Here is a 17781-nt window from a genome sequence, read left to right on the forward strand (position 1 = left end):
CACAAACCTAGTACAGATATTAAGGAAAATATGATGATTTAATTTGTAGACTGTACCCAAGAACTGTGTTCACCACTACCAAGACTGGAAAACTGGGATTCAGTCCCTTTGGTTTCTACCCCAAATCAATGGTCCACTGGACACTAATGGCATCTTTGTAGAGAAACTGCCTATATTTTACAAATAAACTCAATCTCATGGTAAAGAGGAGCATAATATTGAAAGTATAGGATAATTGTACATTCACTGATAGTATCATGCTAGTGGATTAAATTGCTACAAGGGTCCTGTTAAGAAGTCACCAAACATTTATTGTTTGCTGTGTGCAAGGCATTAAGTTATGTGCTGGGAATACAAATACAAGCAAAAAGAAGTCCCATCCCTCAAGGAATTTATATTCTAATTGGGCAAGACAATGCAGGAAAAGGAGCTGAAAGATGGAGGATGATGGAGAAGGAAACTTGATGGCAAAGCTCAGATAATCAGAAGTGGAACCAGGAGAAGGCTAAAGGATGGCTGGTTTAAATCTTCCCTCAAAATGGAAGTTCTGGGGGGAATGCAAGAATGGGAGGGGAGGGCCACTTCACCAGTGGGAGAGGAAAGTTTCTTGTGTCAGGTAGCTTTTCTCTATTCTATGAATACAGACTAGATCCCTTAACCCCAAACTGCTCCCTCTTAATTGTGAGCTATTGTAAAAGAAACTGGTAGATGGAAACGTACAAATCCATCACCCTTAGAGGAACAACAAAGTCCATGTGCTTCTTCAATCAGAGGTGCTAGTATTATCTTTATACATCAAAACCACTATATCATATGCTCGTGCTGCTGTTGATCCTAGATGTTTCTACATTAATGGTTGCTCCATAGTAACATAGGGTTTCAACAATTGGACTGGGAATCAAAAGAGTTGAATTCTAGGCTCAAACTTTTCCCTCTAACTAGCTTAGTGACTTTGAATAGATTACTTAATCTCCCTAGGGCTTCAATTTCTTCATCTGTTAAATAAGGAGGGGTTTGTTTTTTGCTTTTTGGAGAAGGGAAGATAGGGCAGCTGGGGTTAAGTGACTTCCCCAAGATCACATGGCTAGTAAGTGTTAAGTGTCTGAGATGGATTTGAACTCAGGTCCTCCTGATTCCAGGGCTGGCACTGTCTTCACTGCTCCACCTAGCCACCCCAATAATGAGGGTTTTATGATATGGAGTAGAAAGATCACTAGATTTAGGGGAAAAAAGGTCCTAGGTTCTTATTCTAGTTTTGACTTTTACTAAGTAAATAACTTTTGACAAGCCATGCTGCTCTCTGAACTTTAGTTTAGTAAGCTTTCAAGCAAAGAGATTGGAAATGGATAATTTCTCATCTTAGATTTGGAATTGGAAGGGACCTTAGAGGTCATTTAGTCCAACTACCTCTTTTTACAGATGAGACCCAGAAAGTTTAGGATATTTATCTAGGATCGCACTAGTGAGAGTAAGCACAACTTGAATCCAGCTCCTCTGGTTCCAAAGGCAGTGCTTTTTCCATTGTATGTGAATTTCCTTTTGGTTCTAGCTCCTATAATATGATCTTTTAGATGAGCAAAAAGTCCCCCTGGAAAGAGTGTTCTGAAGTCAAACTGTCTCTTTCCTCCTCATTTCGGAGCCTGCTACTCAGCCATCTAGTCACCACACTGAAGTCTTTGAGGGTTGCTAAGTTCCCTTCTGTACTATGTTTTGTCTCTTTTGTGTGTCTTTAACCATGAACCTGACTAATGACATTTTTCTATCTTCCTACTTTTTTTGAGTAATGTTAGAATATTTTTATATGTTTGGAGTGGAAAACTATTGAAATTCAAGGTGGGCAATATTGTGATAGTAATGTGATATGTTTTGTGAAACATAATTATATTAAAATATCTTTGAAAATTATTACATGAATGATTTTATCAAGCCAATTTTTATTAAAAAGAAAAGGTAGAAAAGCTATCCTTTTATGCATTAGTCTATACAATTCTTTATTTTTTAAACTATCCATATGTTACTTAAGACAAACTGCTGCTTAGTATTCAGTCAACAAAACACCAATTTTCTTAAGTAATACTATTAAAAACCCAAAAAAATAATTTTGATTTTCAAATTTTTTCGTTGGTATGTTGACAAAAATAAAATTACGATTTTAAGTAGATTTCATAATAGCAAAATTAACTTTCAGAGCCTTTTAGTATAAATTTAAAACAATTTACTGCAAAATAAATACTTTTAAAAATTGAAATACCTTTTTACTAATATGTCAAACTATAATTTAGTACAAGGCAGATAGATGGGCAGATGGGAAATTGACAGCTTTGAATAATACTGATTAAAGGAGCACTGTTAACTGTCACTCATATCTTAAGGCATAGTAGGATTTTACCCATTAGCAAAATTGCCTCATAAGCCTTTTAACCTGCTACAGACTTTAAATGTTTTTCATTGAAGTTTGAACTTGTAGGGGAGGGGAATGGGAAAAACCAGTATGTTTGATTTTTTTCAAAATACCACTTTAATTTCTTCTGCCTCATGATTAGGTTGGCTGTGAGGTGATTCATTTTTCATCCCAGCACCTCTCAGAGACCACTTACTCAGTTATATATAAAAAAGTGTCATCTGTTTCGGTGGAAGTAATACCCTTTCATCAGTGGTGAAATGAAGTATTGCTTAAATGCCGTAAAAAAAAAAAAAAAAACATAAATGAAGAAGAGAAAATGTGTAGCTTACACCAGGACCTGACATTTTATTGATTTCCATTTTCACTTTCCTTCCTGATCTGATGCAAATTCTATTTGATTATACTAAAAATGTGGGAAAGTATATCACTAGTATTCGTGAAAAATTAAAAGATCTAGGAGAAGGAATCTAGTTCATTGAATAAATAATTCCATTGAGGATTTGTTGGGATCACACAGGTCAAGCTAGTACTATTTGGGCTTTACGGTTAATGAGATTATAGAGAAATTAAGCTAAAAAACAGTGATAATCCATAGTAGACAACCTCAGAAAGAAAGAATTAGAACATTTTCCCCTAGGTCCCACAAGTTTCATGATATTAACTAAAGCATATCAAGTAGCATCTTCATAAAAGTTATTAGATTTGAGACAGGTTCACATGTGCTACTGTGTATGTGGATTTAAGTTTCTTATTTTCCTGTTGGAAATGAAAATTGAGGTAATAACAACAAAAAAGAACTTTCCCACCTTACTATTAACTTGTATTTTGAATTGCAAAGACTACAGTTTCAGGAATCATGTCCCTGGCTTTCTGCATGATTCATCCTTTACAGTGACTGTTGTACCAAGTATATATTGTATGTTCTTGTTGAATCTATTTCTCCTTATTCTTTCTTTTCTCTCCTTTCTCACTCAGCAGTCTAGTTGTTTAGGCTGCCTCTTTGAGTGTTGTGTCTGCAGTGACTTGGTCCCGTGGAGCTTCAAGGTACCTGTCCACCTATCTACCAGCTGCCATACATACAGCTTGATACCATTTTATTACATCTTCCACCTTTTTTTCACTCATAACTAACAAATTAATCTGAATATTCTCTACTATGAAATCTGCCTTAAAAGATTACACAATTAGGGGTCAATACTTGGCTGCTTTCAGTAACAAAGTGTAGTAGCAACATGATGTAGGTGAGAAAACAAGCCCTGATTTTTAGTAACAGAACTGTGACTATGGGCAAGTCACTTTACTCCTTTGGAATTAATACCCCTTCTCTTTAAATTGTGAATAATACTTGTACACTTATGTGCCTTATAAGGTTATTTTGAAGAAAGTGCTAAGTAAACTGTAAGATACTATGTAAATATGAGCTGTTAGCATTGTTATATGTACATTGAGCATCATGTAGTAATACAATATGTTAGGATCACATCATTAATGTGGTGGAGTTCAGGTAGTATTTTTATTAGGGGTGACATTAAATACCACCTTCAAGGAAGGGAATGCTAGCAATAGGAAGCCTTAGTAATTGAAAAGGTAAATGAGAGATTTTTAAAAGATAATCCCATAAAACAAGAATGGATTTAAAACTTTCACCTGGCTGTTGTTCATTAACAAGCTAGGGAAATAAAAGCATTGTCTAATATTGTTTAAAAATCATCTAATTAGAAGGAAACCAAACAGGATACATCTGATTCACAAAGTATAACTATTGGATAAATGGGAGAATGACTGCCTCCACAGATTTACAAATAAGAATAAACTTTAATACGACCAGCATGTATTAAGCACCGACTATGTGCCAGATGTACCATATTCTGAAGATGCAAAGAAAAGCAAAAGAACCAGGTTTTGTTGTCAAGGAGCTCAGAGTATAATAGAGGATTGTGTGCAAACAGTTACATGCGAACGAAACACAGGCGCGCGGGATGATGGATGCATTGGGGATGTTCCCAGAGAGACGATACCAAGGATACCAAAGGCTGGGAAAAGCTTTCAGAAGTCAGAGATGTCAGGGAAGTAGATACAAGAATGGAGAACATTGTAGACATGGAGGATGGCCAGTGTCAACTCTTGAGTCTGGAGATGAATTGTCATGCTCAAGTAACAGCAAGGAGGCTGGAAATCTTGAGTACACGCAGGGCAGTAAATTGTAGGGAAACTGGAAAGGTAGGAAGGGGTCAGGTTAACAAGGACTTTGGAAACCAAGTAGATGATTTTATATTTGATCCTGGAGGTAATAATAGGGAACCATTGGAGTTTGTTGAGTCAAGAAATGATGTGGTCAGACCTGCATTTTAGGAAGATCAATTTAACAGCTAAGTGGAAGGTGGACTGGAGTGGGGAGAGATTTAAGTCAGGGAGACCCACTAGTAGACTACTCCAGTAGTCCGGGTGTGAGGTGATGAAGGCCTGTACCATGGTGGTAGCAGTGTCAGAGGAGAAAAGGTGTGGCATGTACCAGAGATATTATAATGGTAGAAGAGACAGGAATTGACCACTAATTGGAATATGGGGGATGAAAGAATGAAGAGTAGAGGATGACATCTAGATTGCTTGCTTAGGTGACTGGACGGGTAGTAGTGTCCTTGATAGAGTAATATGGAAATTTAGAGTTGGGGGAATAGGGTTTAAGGGGAAAGATAATAAGTTCAGTTTTGGACATGTTGAGTTTTAAGATGTGTACTGGACATCCGGTTCAAGATGTCTAAAAGGTAGTTGGAAATGTGAGACAGGAGGTCTGGAGAGAGGTTATAACTGGACAAGTAGATCTGAGTGCTGTCTAGAGAGTAAAATGTACCTTATGCAAAATGTATTTAATGCATAGATCAGACAATGTAAAACAATTTCTTGTTCACACACATTAAATTACACTGGCTTACATTTAGAGTACAGTTCAGTTGCAAAGCATTTAGCATTTATTATACCATTTTTAACAGTGAGGTAGGTAGGGCATATATTTTTCTCCCCATGTTATAAATGAGAAAGCTGAAGTCTAGGGGTAACAGGAGGGTAGACAATTAAGTGACAGACTTGAGACCTAAATTCAACTGATCTCACACTGGCTTCTGTTTCCTTCCCACTAAAGCATACTGTCTGCCTTTCCAAAATTCTCATTCAGTAAAATAAATGATAGTATAGATCAAGGATCAGCAAACTACAATTAGCATATGCCAGTTTGCTGCCTGTTTTTGTTCAGTCCCCACCCACCTGAGATTGGCTTTTACATTTTTAAATAAACTTTTATTATATTTTTAAAAATGTAAAATCCACTTCTTTAGCTCTGAGGATCATACAAAAATAGACTGTCGGCCAGATTGACAGACTGTAGTTTGCTGACCCCTGCTATAGAATAAAATCTAATCAGTGATTGCAAAATGTTACTGTGAAGGCTAAATTTTGCTGAGGCAACTAGGTGGTACAGTGGACAGAAAGCTGAACTTGGAGTCAGGAAAACCTGAGTTCATATCACACTTGACTAGATATTGGTGAAGTCACTTAAACTCTCTGAACCTCAGTTTCCTTATCTGTAGAATGAAGGTAATGATGGTACCAGCCTCACAGGGTTGTGATCAAACGATCACAGGGTAAGGATCAAATGAGATAACACATGTAAAACACTTTGCAAATCTTAAAGTTCTATATAAATGCTAGCTATAAAAAAATGTTGGCTATCATCAACATGATCATATTTATTCTTAACAATTTTGCTAGGTAATAAACATTTGTTAAATGCCTTTTCCATAAATTATATTGTACTATATGCTACATGATATTATAGTTAAAAATAAGAATTTTGCTACCTCATCTCAAATTGCTTATAGCTTTCTTGGTAACCATGAAACAAACCCAAGTCAGCTTTTAGAGGAATATGAAGTGACTTGTCAATGTTGTTAAAAAAAAAAAGCACAACAAAATACTATACTATGTTTGCATAAATTCTCTTCATTTTTCAGTCTAAAATGGGTGGGGAGAATGGAGAGAAGAAAAATACATAATTATTTAACCACCTGGGTCTTGGTCCATTCCAATCCCAGGAATTTTCATTACTTTTTAATATTCTTTGGCCCATTTGTTAAATAACTGTTAGAATTACACAATACTTGATGAGGAAGTATTATTTGGAAATTTTATATAACAGCTATTCCTTCCTAGGCCCCAGGCAGCTTCCTGGAAAGTCTCACACAGTAAGGAAGTTTTAAGCAAGAAATAGCAATGGAATTTTTTTTATAATGGTGTTTGCATGTATGTGTCAATATTTTAGGAAGAAAGGAGGGCATTCTGAAGACTTGCAAATTGATCATAGTGTTTCATATTTCTTTTCCTTTAACATTTCTGATTTGGAGCTTAACCATTTTGGCCCAAGGGAATAGGTATAAACTCTGCCAGGGTTTGAATGGAAGTCCTCTAATTCCAAATCTACCAAATTTACTTTCACTCCAGTGGCTTCTCCTTGGTGCACTAAGATCTCAAAGAATATTCCAATCTCCTGGAGAAAATGTGTTGGAGAAGAACACATTTCACAGGTAGTCCTGCAGTACTGATACAGGAAGGAGGTAGCTGAATAGAAATGGAGGAAGTTAGTGATATTTCTAAAGCACAGGGTGACTGTCACCCTGCTACTCAATAAATCCAATGACTTCTTAGTTACTTTACAAACTTCCCTATTTAGTTTTGAAAGCCTTTCATAATCTGGCTTCAGTCTATCTTTCCAGCATTATTATACATTGACCCCTTCACATACCCTGTGGTCCAGTCCAATTGACTTTTTTCCTGTTTCTCATGCACAACATGCCATCTCTCTTTCCCTTTCTTTATACAAGGTGTCACCCATGCCTGGCATATATTTCCTCATCACCTGTTACTCATAGAATTCTTAATTTCTTTCAAAGTTCAGTTAATATACTTATTACTAAGTGTTAAATTACCCTTATTACCTCTTCTTCTCCAGTTGTTAGTGCCTCCCTGCCCCAGTTATCTTACACATATTTTTTATCTATTAATATTTATGCATTTTTGTCTCCCATCATTTAAGGGGGCAAGGACTATTTGATTTCTGTCTTCATATCCCCAGTGCCTTGTACAGTTGGTTTGTTTTTCCTTCTCTTAATTGAGCCAGTTGTAAACAAGCTACATGTACCTGCTCATGTTCTTCCCTAAGCAAGATAAATAATATTAACTAATAATAACTGATATTTACATGGCACTTTAAAGGCTTGCAAAAGACTTTATATCAATATTTAATTTGATTATCATAATCACATTGTAATTTAGGTAATGCAGGTTTTATTTTCCCCATTTTACAGATGAAGAAACTGAGACTTACAGATGTTAAGTGACTTGACTATCATCAACTAGTTTCAAAGAGGAAATATGAACATAGGTTTTTCCTGCCTGTGTGTAGTCCATTATCCATCACAGCCTCCCTCTTTATACTTGCTTTGAGAATATGGTCACAAAGAAAAAGCAAACAAATGGCTGGTAAAAAAAAAAAAAAGGCACCTTCCATAGTAATATTCTTAGTAAGATAGTTACAATACATGAGATAGCTGAAGAGAGCAATGATAATGTAAATTAATGAAATATCCATATTTGAATAGGGAAAAATAGGGAATACAGTTTTCACAGCAATTTTATATGTATCTCTGTGTATATGTATATACAAGGTAGATAGTTCTAGTTGTTAGAAAAATCCTCCTCATGTCAAATCTAAAATTGCTTCTTCAACTTCCACCTTTGTTCTGCCTTCTTAGGTCAAAGAGAAAATGTCAAATCCACCTTTTCCAAGACATGCTTGAAGGAAAAGTTTATGTCCTTCTGAAGTCTTTTCTTCAAGTGAAACATTCCTAGTTCCTTCAACTAATTAGCTTACAGTATGATCTTGAGGCCCTTCACTATCCTAGTTGTTAGCCTGTGGACACTCAACAGCTATTTATCGTTGTCCTTCAGGTTCTTAGAGCTGAATCCAATATTCCAGAAGTAGTCTCTGAACAGTACAAAATAATTTCAAAAGTTAGGTGTGTGGGGTGTGTGTGTGTGTGTGTGTGTGAGAGAGAGAGAGAGAGAGAGAGAGAGAGAGAGAGAGAGAGAGAGAGCATTTGTGCATTTAAACTTGGAGGATTGAGTAGGCAGTGACATCTGTGTTTTGAGGTTGAACTAGAAATCCCATGAGTCTGAGGTATGGAGGGCAGATATACAGTATTCAAAATGCAGAGAGCCAGTTGTACAAAGGTAAATGATGGTGTATAATGTATGGGGAATAGTTAGCAAGCCAATTTGATTAGAACAGAGAGTGCATGAGACACAGAGTAATATGAAATAAAACTGGATAGGTTGTTGGGCTGTGGATGGTAGAGGGCAGAGACTGGAAACAGTGAAACTAATTAGGAGGCATAAATCCAAGTAAGAAACTATGAGGTCTTCAAATGCAATACTAACTGTGTGAGTAGAGATAAGGATAAAGTAGAGATATTGTGGAGGTAGCATTAACAAGATTTGGCAATTTATAGGATATAGAATGAGGGAGATGGGAGAGTCAAGGATGATTTCAGGTAAAAACTAGGCAATTCCCTCAACAGAAATAAGAAAGTTTTGAGGAAGGTTGAATTTGGGGGAAAATATGAGTTTCCTTTTTCTGCATGGTGAATTTGAAATAGGTAGTACCCAGTTAAAATATACAGGAGGCAAATTGATTAAACTGAACTGGAACTGAGAGATTAAGGTTAGACTTCAGTTACCCAACTAGAGATAATAATGGAATATGTGAAATCTAGTGAGGTCATAGAAGTGAAAAGTTAGAGAAGAACTTGGAGGAAGAGTCCTGAGGGACTCTCACACTTAATAGGTAGAAGAAAGAAAACAAAAAAAGAAAACAAAAAGTGGGACTGGATAATCAGTCAATCAATAAATATTTGTTAAGTGCTTACTATTTTCGAGGCATTGTGATAAACTCTGGGGATAAAAAAAAATAGGACAAAAGATAGTCCCTGCCCCCAAGGAGCTTACAATCCAATGTGGGAGGTAACATGCTAACAAAGCAAGTTATAAACAGGATTAAAGGAAACAGGAAATAATTAAGGGAGGGAAAGTTCTAGAATTAAGAGGGTTTAGGGAAGGCTTCCAGTAAAAGAGGGGACTGTCAATGGGACTTAAAACTAGGAAGATAAATAAAGCAGAGTGGAAGTAGGAGAACATTCCAGGCATGAGGGACAACCAAAGAAAACTCCTGGAGCTGAGAGATGAAGTGTTTTATTTGTCAAATTGCCAGAAGGCCATTGTCATTGGATTAAAGTGTGTGTGTTGGTAATAAACATCAGTGAAGTAATCCTAAAAGGAGAGCAGGTTGCTGAGTTATAGTGGAGTCAAATGAATTGTTTGAAAGTGAGAATAAGCAGCAAAGATGTCTGTTCTTCCTGGCCTAATGTTTCACAGGAATGAGAGGAACATTTAGTATTAGAGACCATGGTTAAGGATGCATTTTCATCTGAGGAGAGCAAGGTTTTTCTTGGTATAGGAAGATGAAAAAAATAGGAAGTGAAGAGGTTCACTAATTTGTGAATGGGATTCCTAGACACAAAATGTATTAGGAAGGCATAGGAGGATGTAGGCACTGGAAAGGTAAGGCTGGGGAGGATGTGAAGAGATACTAGAGAGGGAGAATTTTTACCTCAATAGGTAATGATTCTGAAGTAGTTGTCATGTTTTAAGAAGGACATTGCTTATAGAGGTTGATAAATAGTGGATCATGGCACTGAATTATTTTTTACATTTGCATTAACTGAATATCTGAACTTTATTTGCCTGGGAAATTTTCTCTGAAGCATATATGGAGCATTAGAAAATGTATTATCTTTGTCATTCGTCATATTGACTCAATCCCTGGTGGCTGCTTCATGGAAGCTGAGGTGTACAGTATAGTATTCTTTCATTGTGACAGCTATCAATTCTGACACTGTTCAAAGAAAGTAGCCTGCTGGTTACTGGAATCTATCACCAACATTGAAACACACACAATGGGCAGATAAGTGTTTCACCAAAAAGAGAATTTTTGCATAGTACAGAATAGGATTGTACATCACTTGAATACTTTCCTTTCTCTCCATTTAAAATTAAACAACAAAACAAACCTTATTTTGTTAATATTTGTTTGTTTGTTTGTTTTTTTAAACCATTGTACTATACCCTATTGTAAAGTTATCTAAACTTCACTGGTTAAGATAAGTTGAGTAAAAGTATCTAACCTTATTTCCAGCTGTGGTTAGAGGTTCCTACTACCTTGAAAAATGATTCGAGAGACAGATAAATGTCAATCCCATTCCTGGTTTTGCTACATCCAGATATGAGTCCAATTATCTCCATTGAATCATAGATTTAGAACTGGAAAAGATCTTAGAGATCATATACTTGTTTTACAGAGGTGGAATCTAATTTAGGTTCAAGAGGGATTAAGTGACTTGCCCAAAGTCTTATAAACATATACATTTATGTATATATGTATATTTCTGTGGACATAAACATGTGTGAATACATATACATGTCTATATACACATTTCTATATGTCTCTCTATTTGGGCTATAATAGTGTTAGGGTGTAGATAGGGGTGGAAATGTTTTGCAAAGATAGATAATAGGCTGTCCTCTCCAAAAAAAAGGCTGGGCATCTCTGATACATCTTTATGCTTCAGTTTCCATCTGTCTTTGAGTCATTTTTGCCAACTATAACAATTTTATTAGAATGGCATCAAATTTGAATCATCTTAATTGTAATAACAGACACATTTAAAAGGACAAATGTAATATTAGTGAGACCTACTTTTAAATTGATGTTCTTATTTAGACCTGTCCATGTTTTTAAAAAGAATCACATACTCCTTTGTTGTGCCTTAAAAATGAAAGAAATTGAAATTGTATTAAAAATAGTTTATAATAAGGATAACTTGAGCCAGCTATACTGGAATTTACTAATGAATATTCAGATTTTAGTATGCCTTTCCTCCCAAAACCCTTGCTCCTATAATCTACTAAATATGTACATATATATTTGTATACCTATGTACCAGTTCTATTTTGTCAGGAATTTATTTTGTTATAATGACAGTACATTAGGTTTGTATTGTGACATACCCATGTTATATCATTTAGTGCTCTCAATAATCTTTTGAGATAGGGTGAGCATTCTTACTCCCATTTTGCAGGTTATGAAACTGAGGCTCAGCAAGGATAAGTGACTTGTTCAAGGTCTGCAGGAAGAGCAAGTGGCAGAGGTGTAGCCAAGGCATAGATCTTTTGACTTGTCATCCTGTGTTGTATAAACTACACTACTGTCTTCTCATTATAACTTCAGTGCTGTTTTTCAAATTTTATCGAGTTGATTTGTTATAGTGTAGTAGAATACTGGACTATGGACCACACTAACCTGAATCTGAGTCCTGGTCAGTCATTCCCCAGATGGCCGCACAACTTTGATCAAGTCACTTTATTTCTTTGACCTTGTTTTCTCATCTATAAAACACATTCCTACCCTACTTATGTTAGAGTCATCAAGAATCAAATTAGAAAAAATAGGATACAGAGTTGTCTAGGTAAGCTTTAAAGCACTATTTGAATGTCAGGGCTTATCTTTATTATTGTTGTCTGAGTAAGTAAAGTAAATGGTAAGATAACAGTAGTTGGCAAGTAATCACCACTACCTATTTTAAATAATAATATCATGACAGTTTTTCTACAACTTTCATTTCATATTTCCTCACAAAATGTTACAATGAAATTAGAAGTGGATCAAGATAGACTTTTAAAAGAGAGTGCAGTTAGAATGTATCATTAGAGGAATTTCTATTCAGTTACTGTGTAGTTTCTCACAAAAACAAAGTAGCTTGACCCCTACAGCTTCTATTTTTGATGAGTCTGCAGTGTCTTCTTGTCACTGAGTAAAGCTAATCTGTGGCTTTATTTAAATTCACCAATGGATTGCCAAAAGCAGCTCCCCCTTTAAATAAATACATTTTATGGTCCTATAGGAAGAAGGGCATTAAAGGTTATTTTGTTAGTATGTGAATCTTTATCAAAACTGACACAGCAAGCAATGTTTCCCATAGAGCTCTGATAAGCTTCAGAGCAAAGCTTTATTAAAGCTTGATGTACTTTAGCAATTTCACACTGATGTTTCTATATATTTATTTATTTATGTTTTGAGAAGAGCAGGAATCATTGGTTTGCAATAGCTGTTTCTTATAAGAACTAGCCCACAGATTCAAAGTCCTGACCAAATTAGAATAGGCTTAAAATTTATGGCATGGACAGATTTTTTTTTTTGCCTGGATTCAAGAATTATTTATTGAAATGGAAAATATCTGTCAAATGGCCAAATCCTTCAAGCCTTTGCTTAAGACTTTCCAGTGAAGGGAAACCCACTATTTCCACAAGCAGCCTCTCTGGGTCTCAGTTTCTTTATCTGTAAAATGAAGAGGTTGTACTAGATGCTCTCTAAGCTTCCTTCTAACTCAGTCTATTATCCTACAAATCCCTGACTTTACATTTAATCCTGTGGAATTGCATCTTAGATTAGGTCCAGTTTTCTGGTTTTTAATTTTTAATTTTCTGAATTCAGACTGTGTCACCAAGTACATTAATTATCCTTTCCAGTGTTGTGTCACCTGCAGATATGATAAACAAATCAAATATACCTTTATCCACATCTCTGGCACAAAATTTTTAAAAAGTTGGAGGTATGTTGAATTAAGGCATGATCTATTTATTGATGAAGCTGTGCTGGCTTTTGAGGTTTACCACGTCCTTCTTAGATGTTGACTACAAAAACCACTGGTAAATGTTCAAGATGTATGAGTGTTTTCCTTGGAACCCTCAGTGTCCAATCTTGCCAGTTATTTTGACTGGATCAGATTTGTTGGACCCTTGTTAAAAAATAGTGAAATAAAGTTTTAAAAGTTATATTCTTCAGCTATTTATATGTCATATACCTTTCTCTTTTTCTTTCAGTGTTCCATCTCTTCCTCAGAGGAAGAAAAACTCATTGCTACCAGGAGAATCAGAACTCCAACTTCAAATGATATATCTGATATTAACACCCAGACAAACTGGACCAAGTCACTTCCACTGCCAACACCAGAAGAGAAGATGCGACAGCAAGCACAAACAGTCCAGACAGATGTGGTTCCTATTAATGTAACTGGTATGCTTTTACAATTCTATCAAGTTTGGTATACTTCTGAGGAACATATGCAATTATAGGCTAGAACCTCTTAAAATTCTTATTTTTTTCTTACAGAATTTTGCCACTTTTGCATTTAACTGTAGAGTTTAAGTAATACTTTTATCTGCATCCCAGCACTTAATTCAAAGAAGAAAATGTTAATTAAAAAATTAATATTATCTGTCTTTCTTAGTGAAGGGTAATGGTAAGACTTGATGTTTCAGCCATTCAGATTGAGAAAGATTTTTTTCATGGACATACACACCTGCTGTCTTTTAAGATTTGTCATAAAAGAGGTTCTCATGGATTCATAGATTATTATTTTAGGTAAAAGCATACCTTTAGAGATTCTATAACCCCAAAACTGAATTTTACAGTTAGAGAAACTGAGGCACAGAGAAGTAATGTGGACTTGCTCAAGGTCACATAGTTAATAGGAGGAGGACTAGGGCTAGATTCTAGCTCTCCTAATTAATTCTCTATTTAGTGCTATTCCCAATGTGACTTGCAGCCTTTTAAGTGTAGTCCCTGGAGTACAGATTTGGCACTTACCTTAAGCTTATTTTAAGTGGGAGAAACAATACTGAGTTTTGGAACACTTTTTGTTGAAGATCTTAGGAAGAAATATCTACAGAAAATATTAAGGCCTAAGAACATCAAGAAAAGTCAGTGGTTTCCCTAATAGTGGTTACCATAGTAGCTAACAACAATTATCATATTCACATTCTCTCATACTTCAAGAATAATGAAGTGCTTTTATTTCAACATTACAAAGCAGATAGTACAGGTGTCATTTATTTCCATTTTTCAGATGAGGAAACTAAGGATCAGATGGATTAAATTACTTATCCACAGTCATACTTTTTTTTGCTAGTGCCAGAATTTGAACCAAGATCTAGTCTTGGGTTTTTTGGTTTGTAGCTTTTGTTTTAATTACTAGTTTACTGGGGGGGGGGGGGGGGGGAACCCAACAACACACACATGCACACAAACAAAGGCACTAAAGCTTGGTTCAAATTCTGACATTGACACAAATTTTTAACATTATAATAAATGTCAGCCTCACACACTTGACACACTTACTAGCCATGTGACTTTGGGTAAGTCATTTAACCCCAGTTGCCCTCCAAAAAGCAAAAAAACCAACAACATTATAATGAATGGATCCATATATGAGTGTGTAAAACTAATCTATCTATCTATATGTATATACATGAATGTATCATATGTAGTCATGTATACACACCTATGTATATCCCTTAGTTTTAAAGTTTAAAAATTTAGAATGTAATAGTTAATTTTCAAGGTTTATACCCACATTCTTTTTGAGCATTAAGAGTCAACTCTCAATTATCTGCCATAATTAGGGTAGAAACAGAAAGATAAACAAAATCCAGAAATGGTTCTTTATACATTTTGTCTTCTTTCTTTGTGAAACTTTTCCTTCTTACTATCTAATTGCAGCCAGCAGAAAATGGAGATGGCAAAGGGCTTGGAAACTGCATAGACTGTATAATCCACCCCTGAATAATGCAGAATTTATAGTTTCAAATCTATATTTAGATCAAATGTAGGCATAATAGACCATCTATATTCATTATAGATCGGAATATCTAAAATATGTCCTGTAGTTTTAGAGCCTGGGAGGAAACACAGGGATGAATTTTCCATAAAATTAAAAATAATCCCCCTAGCACCAGTACTGTGAGTACTGTGTGTGAATGAGGCTGCCACTCTCCCTGCCAGCAGAGGCATTGGCACAATGACACTGGTGACTGTGGAAATGGCTAATAGCAATGATTTTTTTCTTGCTTGTTGTTGAAGGGCTGGTTTTTGTCTTTGTTTTTTGTTTTTTACTTAGTAGAAGTGGTATCATTATACTTAGCACTCCCTATTTGAATTCTTGAAAATCCTAACAAAAAGCTGGTTATTTAAAACTACATGTGGTCTTCTTCATTCCACATATGTTTATTTCATTTTAGACTTGCACATCATATTCGTGCATGGCATTTTAATCTGTTCTATTCATAACTATTACCATTGATATTCCTATATCTTGTAGCTATCATATAACTATCTTTTTATAAATATAAGTAGCTGTCTTACAGCATAACTTGTCTCTTTTTTACTTTTGTCTTGGAAGCCAAATCTCATAATTCTAACCACACAATAAAATCAATATATAATCATACAATTAAATCCAGAGAAAATATAAAATCACAAGCTGAGATGAATGTTACTATAAAGCTCAAGATTTTATTAGACATTATTAGGAGATTTACATTTATCTTGAGAATAGAAAATATCAAGGATAGGAGACTTTTTAGAACAAAGGATTATTTAATATGTGATTTAAACTTAGTGACATAAACAATGGCAGAGAAGAAGCTCAGCATTACTTCTTAAAGAATGAGTTCTTTTCTCTTTGGCAATTAAAATGCTAACCAATTATAAAGATTAGGTACAAGCATATTAGACATAAATAAAGTATTGGAGTTAAAAAGAGAAGTCATAGAAACACCCTACTTTTTACAGGATATAAAATATTTTTAAAAATTAGTTGACCAAATTGACCCCATCATATAACTTTCTAATCTTTACTGTATTACTAAAATTTAGAGATAATATTGTGTTTTCATTCTACTTCACTATGAGTTTCCCTACACCTTAGACATTCTGTTTACCTACAGTGACGTACTAGCTGAGTAATTTTAATTTCCATCACAGAGTGAGCATTTTTTTTCTTTCTAAATAGGTAGTTTTCATATAGTTTTTATAAAAGTTATGAAAGAAATTTAAACCATGAAAGGCCTTGGGGACTAACCAATGTAACTTCTTGTATGCCCTCATTTACTTGGGTAGAGTAGTTACCCTGTAGTCTGTTAAGTGGTGCAGAATACACTTTATCACTTTAAATCTGGAGTTATGCCTTCAGGCACAGAGATGGGGGTATTAACACAGCAAGCTAGATACCTAGGGTTAAAAAATGATTAAATCTCTTGCATCTTGAACCAGATGTGACTCAACATTCTAGTATAGAAATGTGAGAGAGAGAGAGAGAGAGAGAGAGAGAGAGAGAGAGAGAGAGAGAGAGAGAGAGAGAGAGAGAGAGAGAGAGAAAATGAGAATAATTTTTATGGAAAGTAGTATTGCACATGATGGGCAGGTCTGTAGCTTGTCTAGCTAGAATGAAAGTATCTGATGAAAATGGATAATCCTGGAATCTAATAAAATGACTGAAAAAAATAAGAAACTAGTATTAAATAAAAGTATTATAAAAGACAAAAGGTAGAATGTTACAGAGTGCTGAATTTTGAGCTATTTATGAATGAGAAATACATATTGCTTCATTAACACCGACCTTTTTGGGCCAAGATCTAGTAGGAGCTGTTAGCTCTTACACTACCAGATGGCAGGCAGAGCAAGGAAGGTTAACTGGAGTCAGAATGTATGATCCTCATATTCTGATTGTTTCTGCTTCTAATAATTTCTTTAAAGCTTTTGGGTTTGTCTTTACTTTTTTTTTAAGGGAAAAAGAACTAGAGAAAAAAATGCAACTTTCTATTACTATTCTGGCAAATTTTCTAAGTCTTAATGGTGTGATGAAAACTATATATCTGGGGTGTCCCAAAAATCTTCATGCAGTTTTAAGCTGTAGTGGCCTAAATAGTTTTAATACTTTAAATAATAGCTTAAAAGTGCACAAAGAATTTTGGGACATCACGCATGCACACATAAATGCATATGCTCACGCACACACCCTCCCACAGATGGTGACAGGAATTTTGATTTCTTTGGTATGGGAACTCCCAAGTGACAACTCCCTCTTCCAATGTAGGCTGGTTCTCTGTCACATATGGTTTTAGAGAGATGCCTAGAATACCAAAAGGATAAATGAATTGCCCAGGGTCACATAGCCTGTGTTGTGTTGTGAGCAAGACTGAAACTCAGGTCTTCTCAACCTAAGTCTGGCTCTCCATTTACTCTTCTAGACTCATACTCAGTATATTACATGTAAATTTTGACTATTGTATGTGTACAATTTAACTTACTGAAATGAATTGATGAACCACTGCTCATCTCTCTCCCAGCCTTTCTTTACATTATTTTTACATAA

General features: G+C 35.2%; 1 protein-coding gene across 9 annotated transcripts in view; it reads left to right on the top strand.

The window, feature by feature from the left end:
* Window positions 1-17781, top strand: part of NHSL1 (NHS like 1) — a 294193-nt gene that overhangs the window by 253580 nt on the left and 22832 nt on the right. For all 9 annotated transcript variants that reach the window (XM_069077255.1, XM_069077256.1, XM_069077257.1 and 6 more), the window contains one exon: window positions 13451-13643. In XM_069077255.1, coding sequence (XP_068933356.1) covers window positions 13451-13643 — 193 coding nt within the window. The remainder of the gene's footprint in view (window positions 1-13450; window positions 13644-17781) is intronic.

This window comes from Petaurus breviceps, unplaced genomic scaffold, assembly GCF_028583685.1.
Source record: "Petaurus breviceps papuanus isolate PSGF00001 unplaced genomic scaffold, PetGlider_PUasm1.0 90977, whole genome shotgun sequence".
NCBI classification, from domain to species: Eukaryota; Metazoa; Chordata; class Mammalia; order Diprotodontia; family Petauridae; genus Petaurus; species Petaurus breviceps.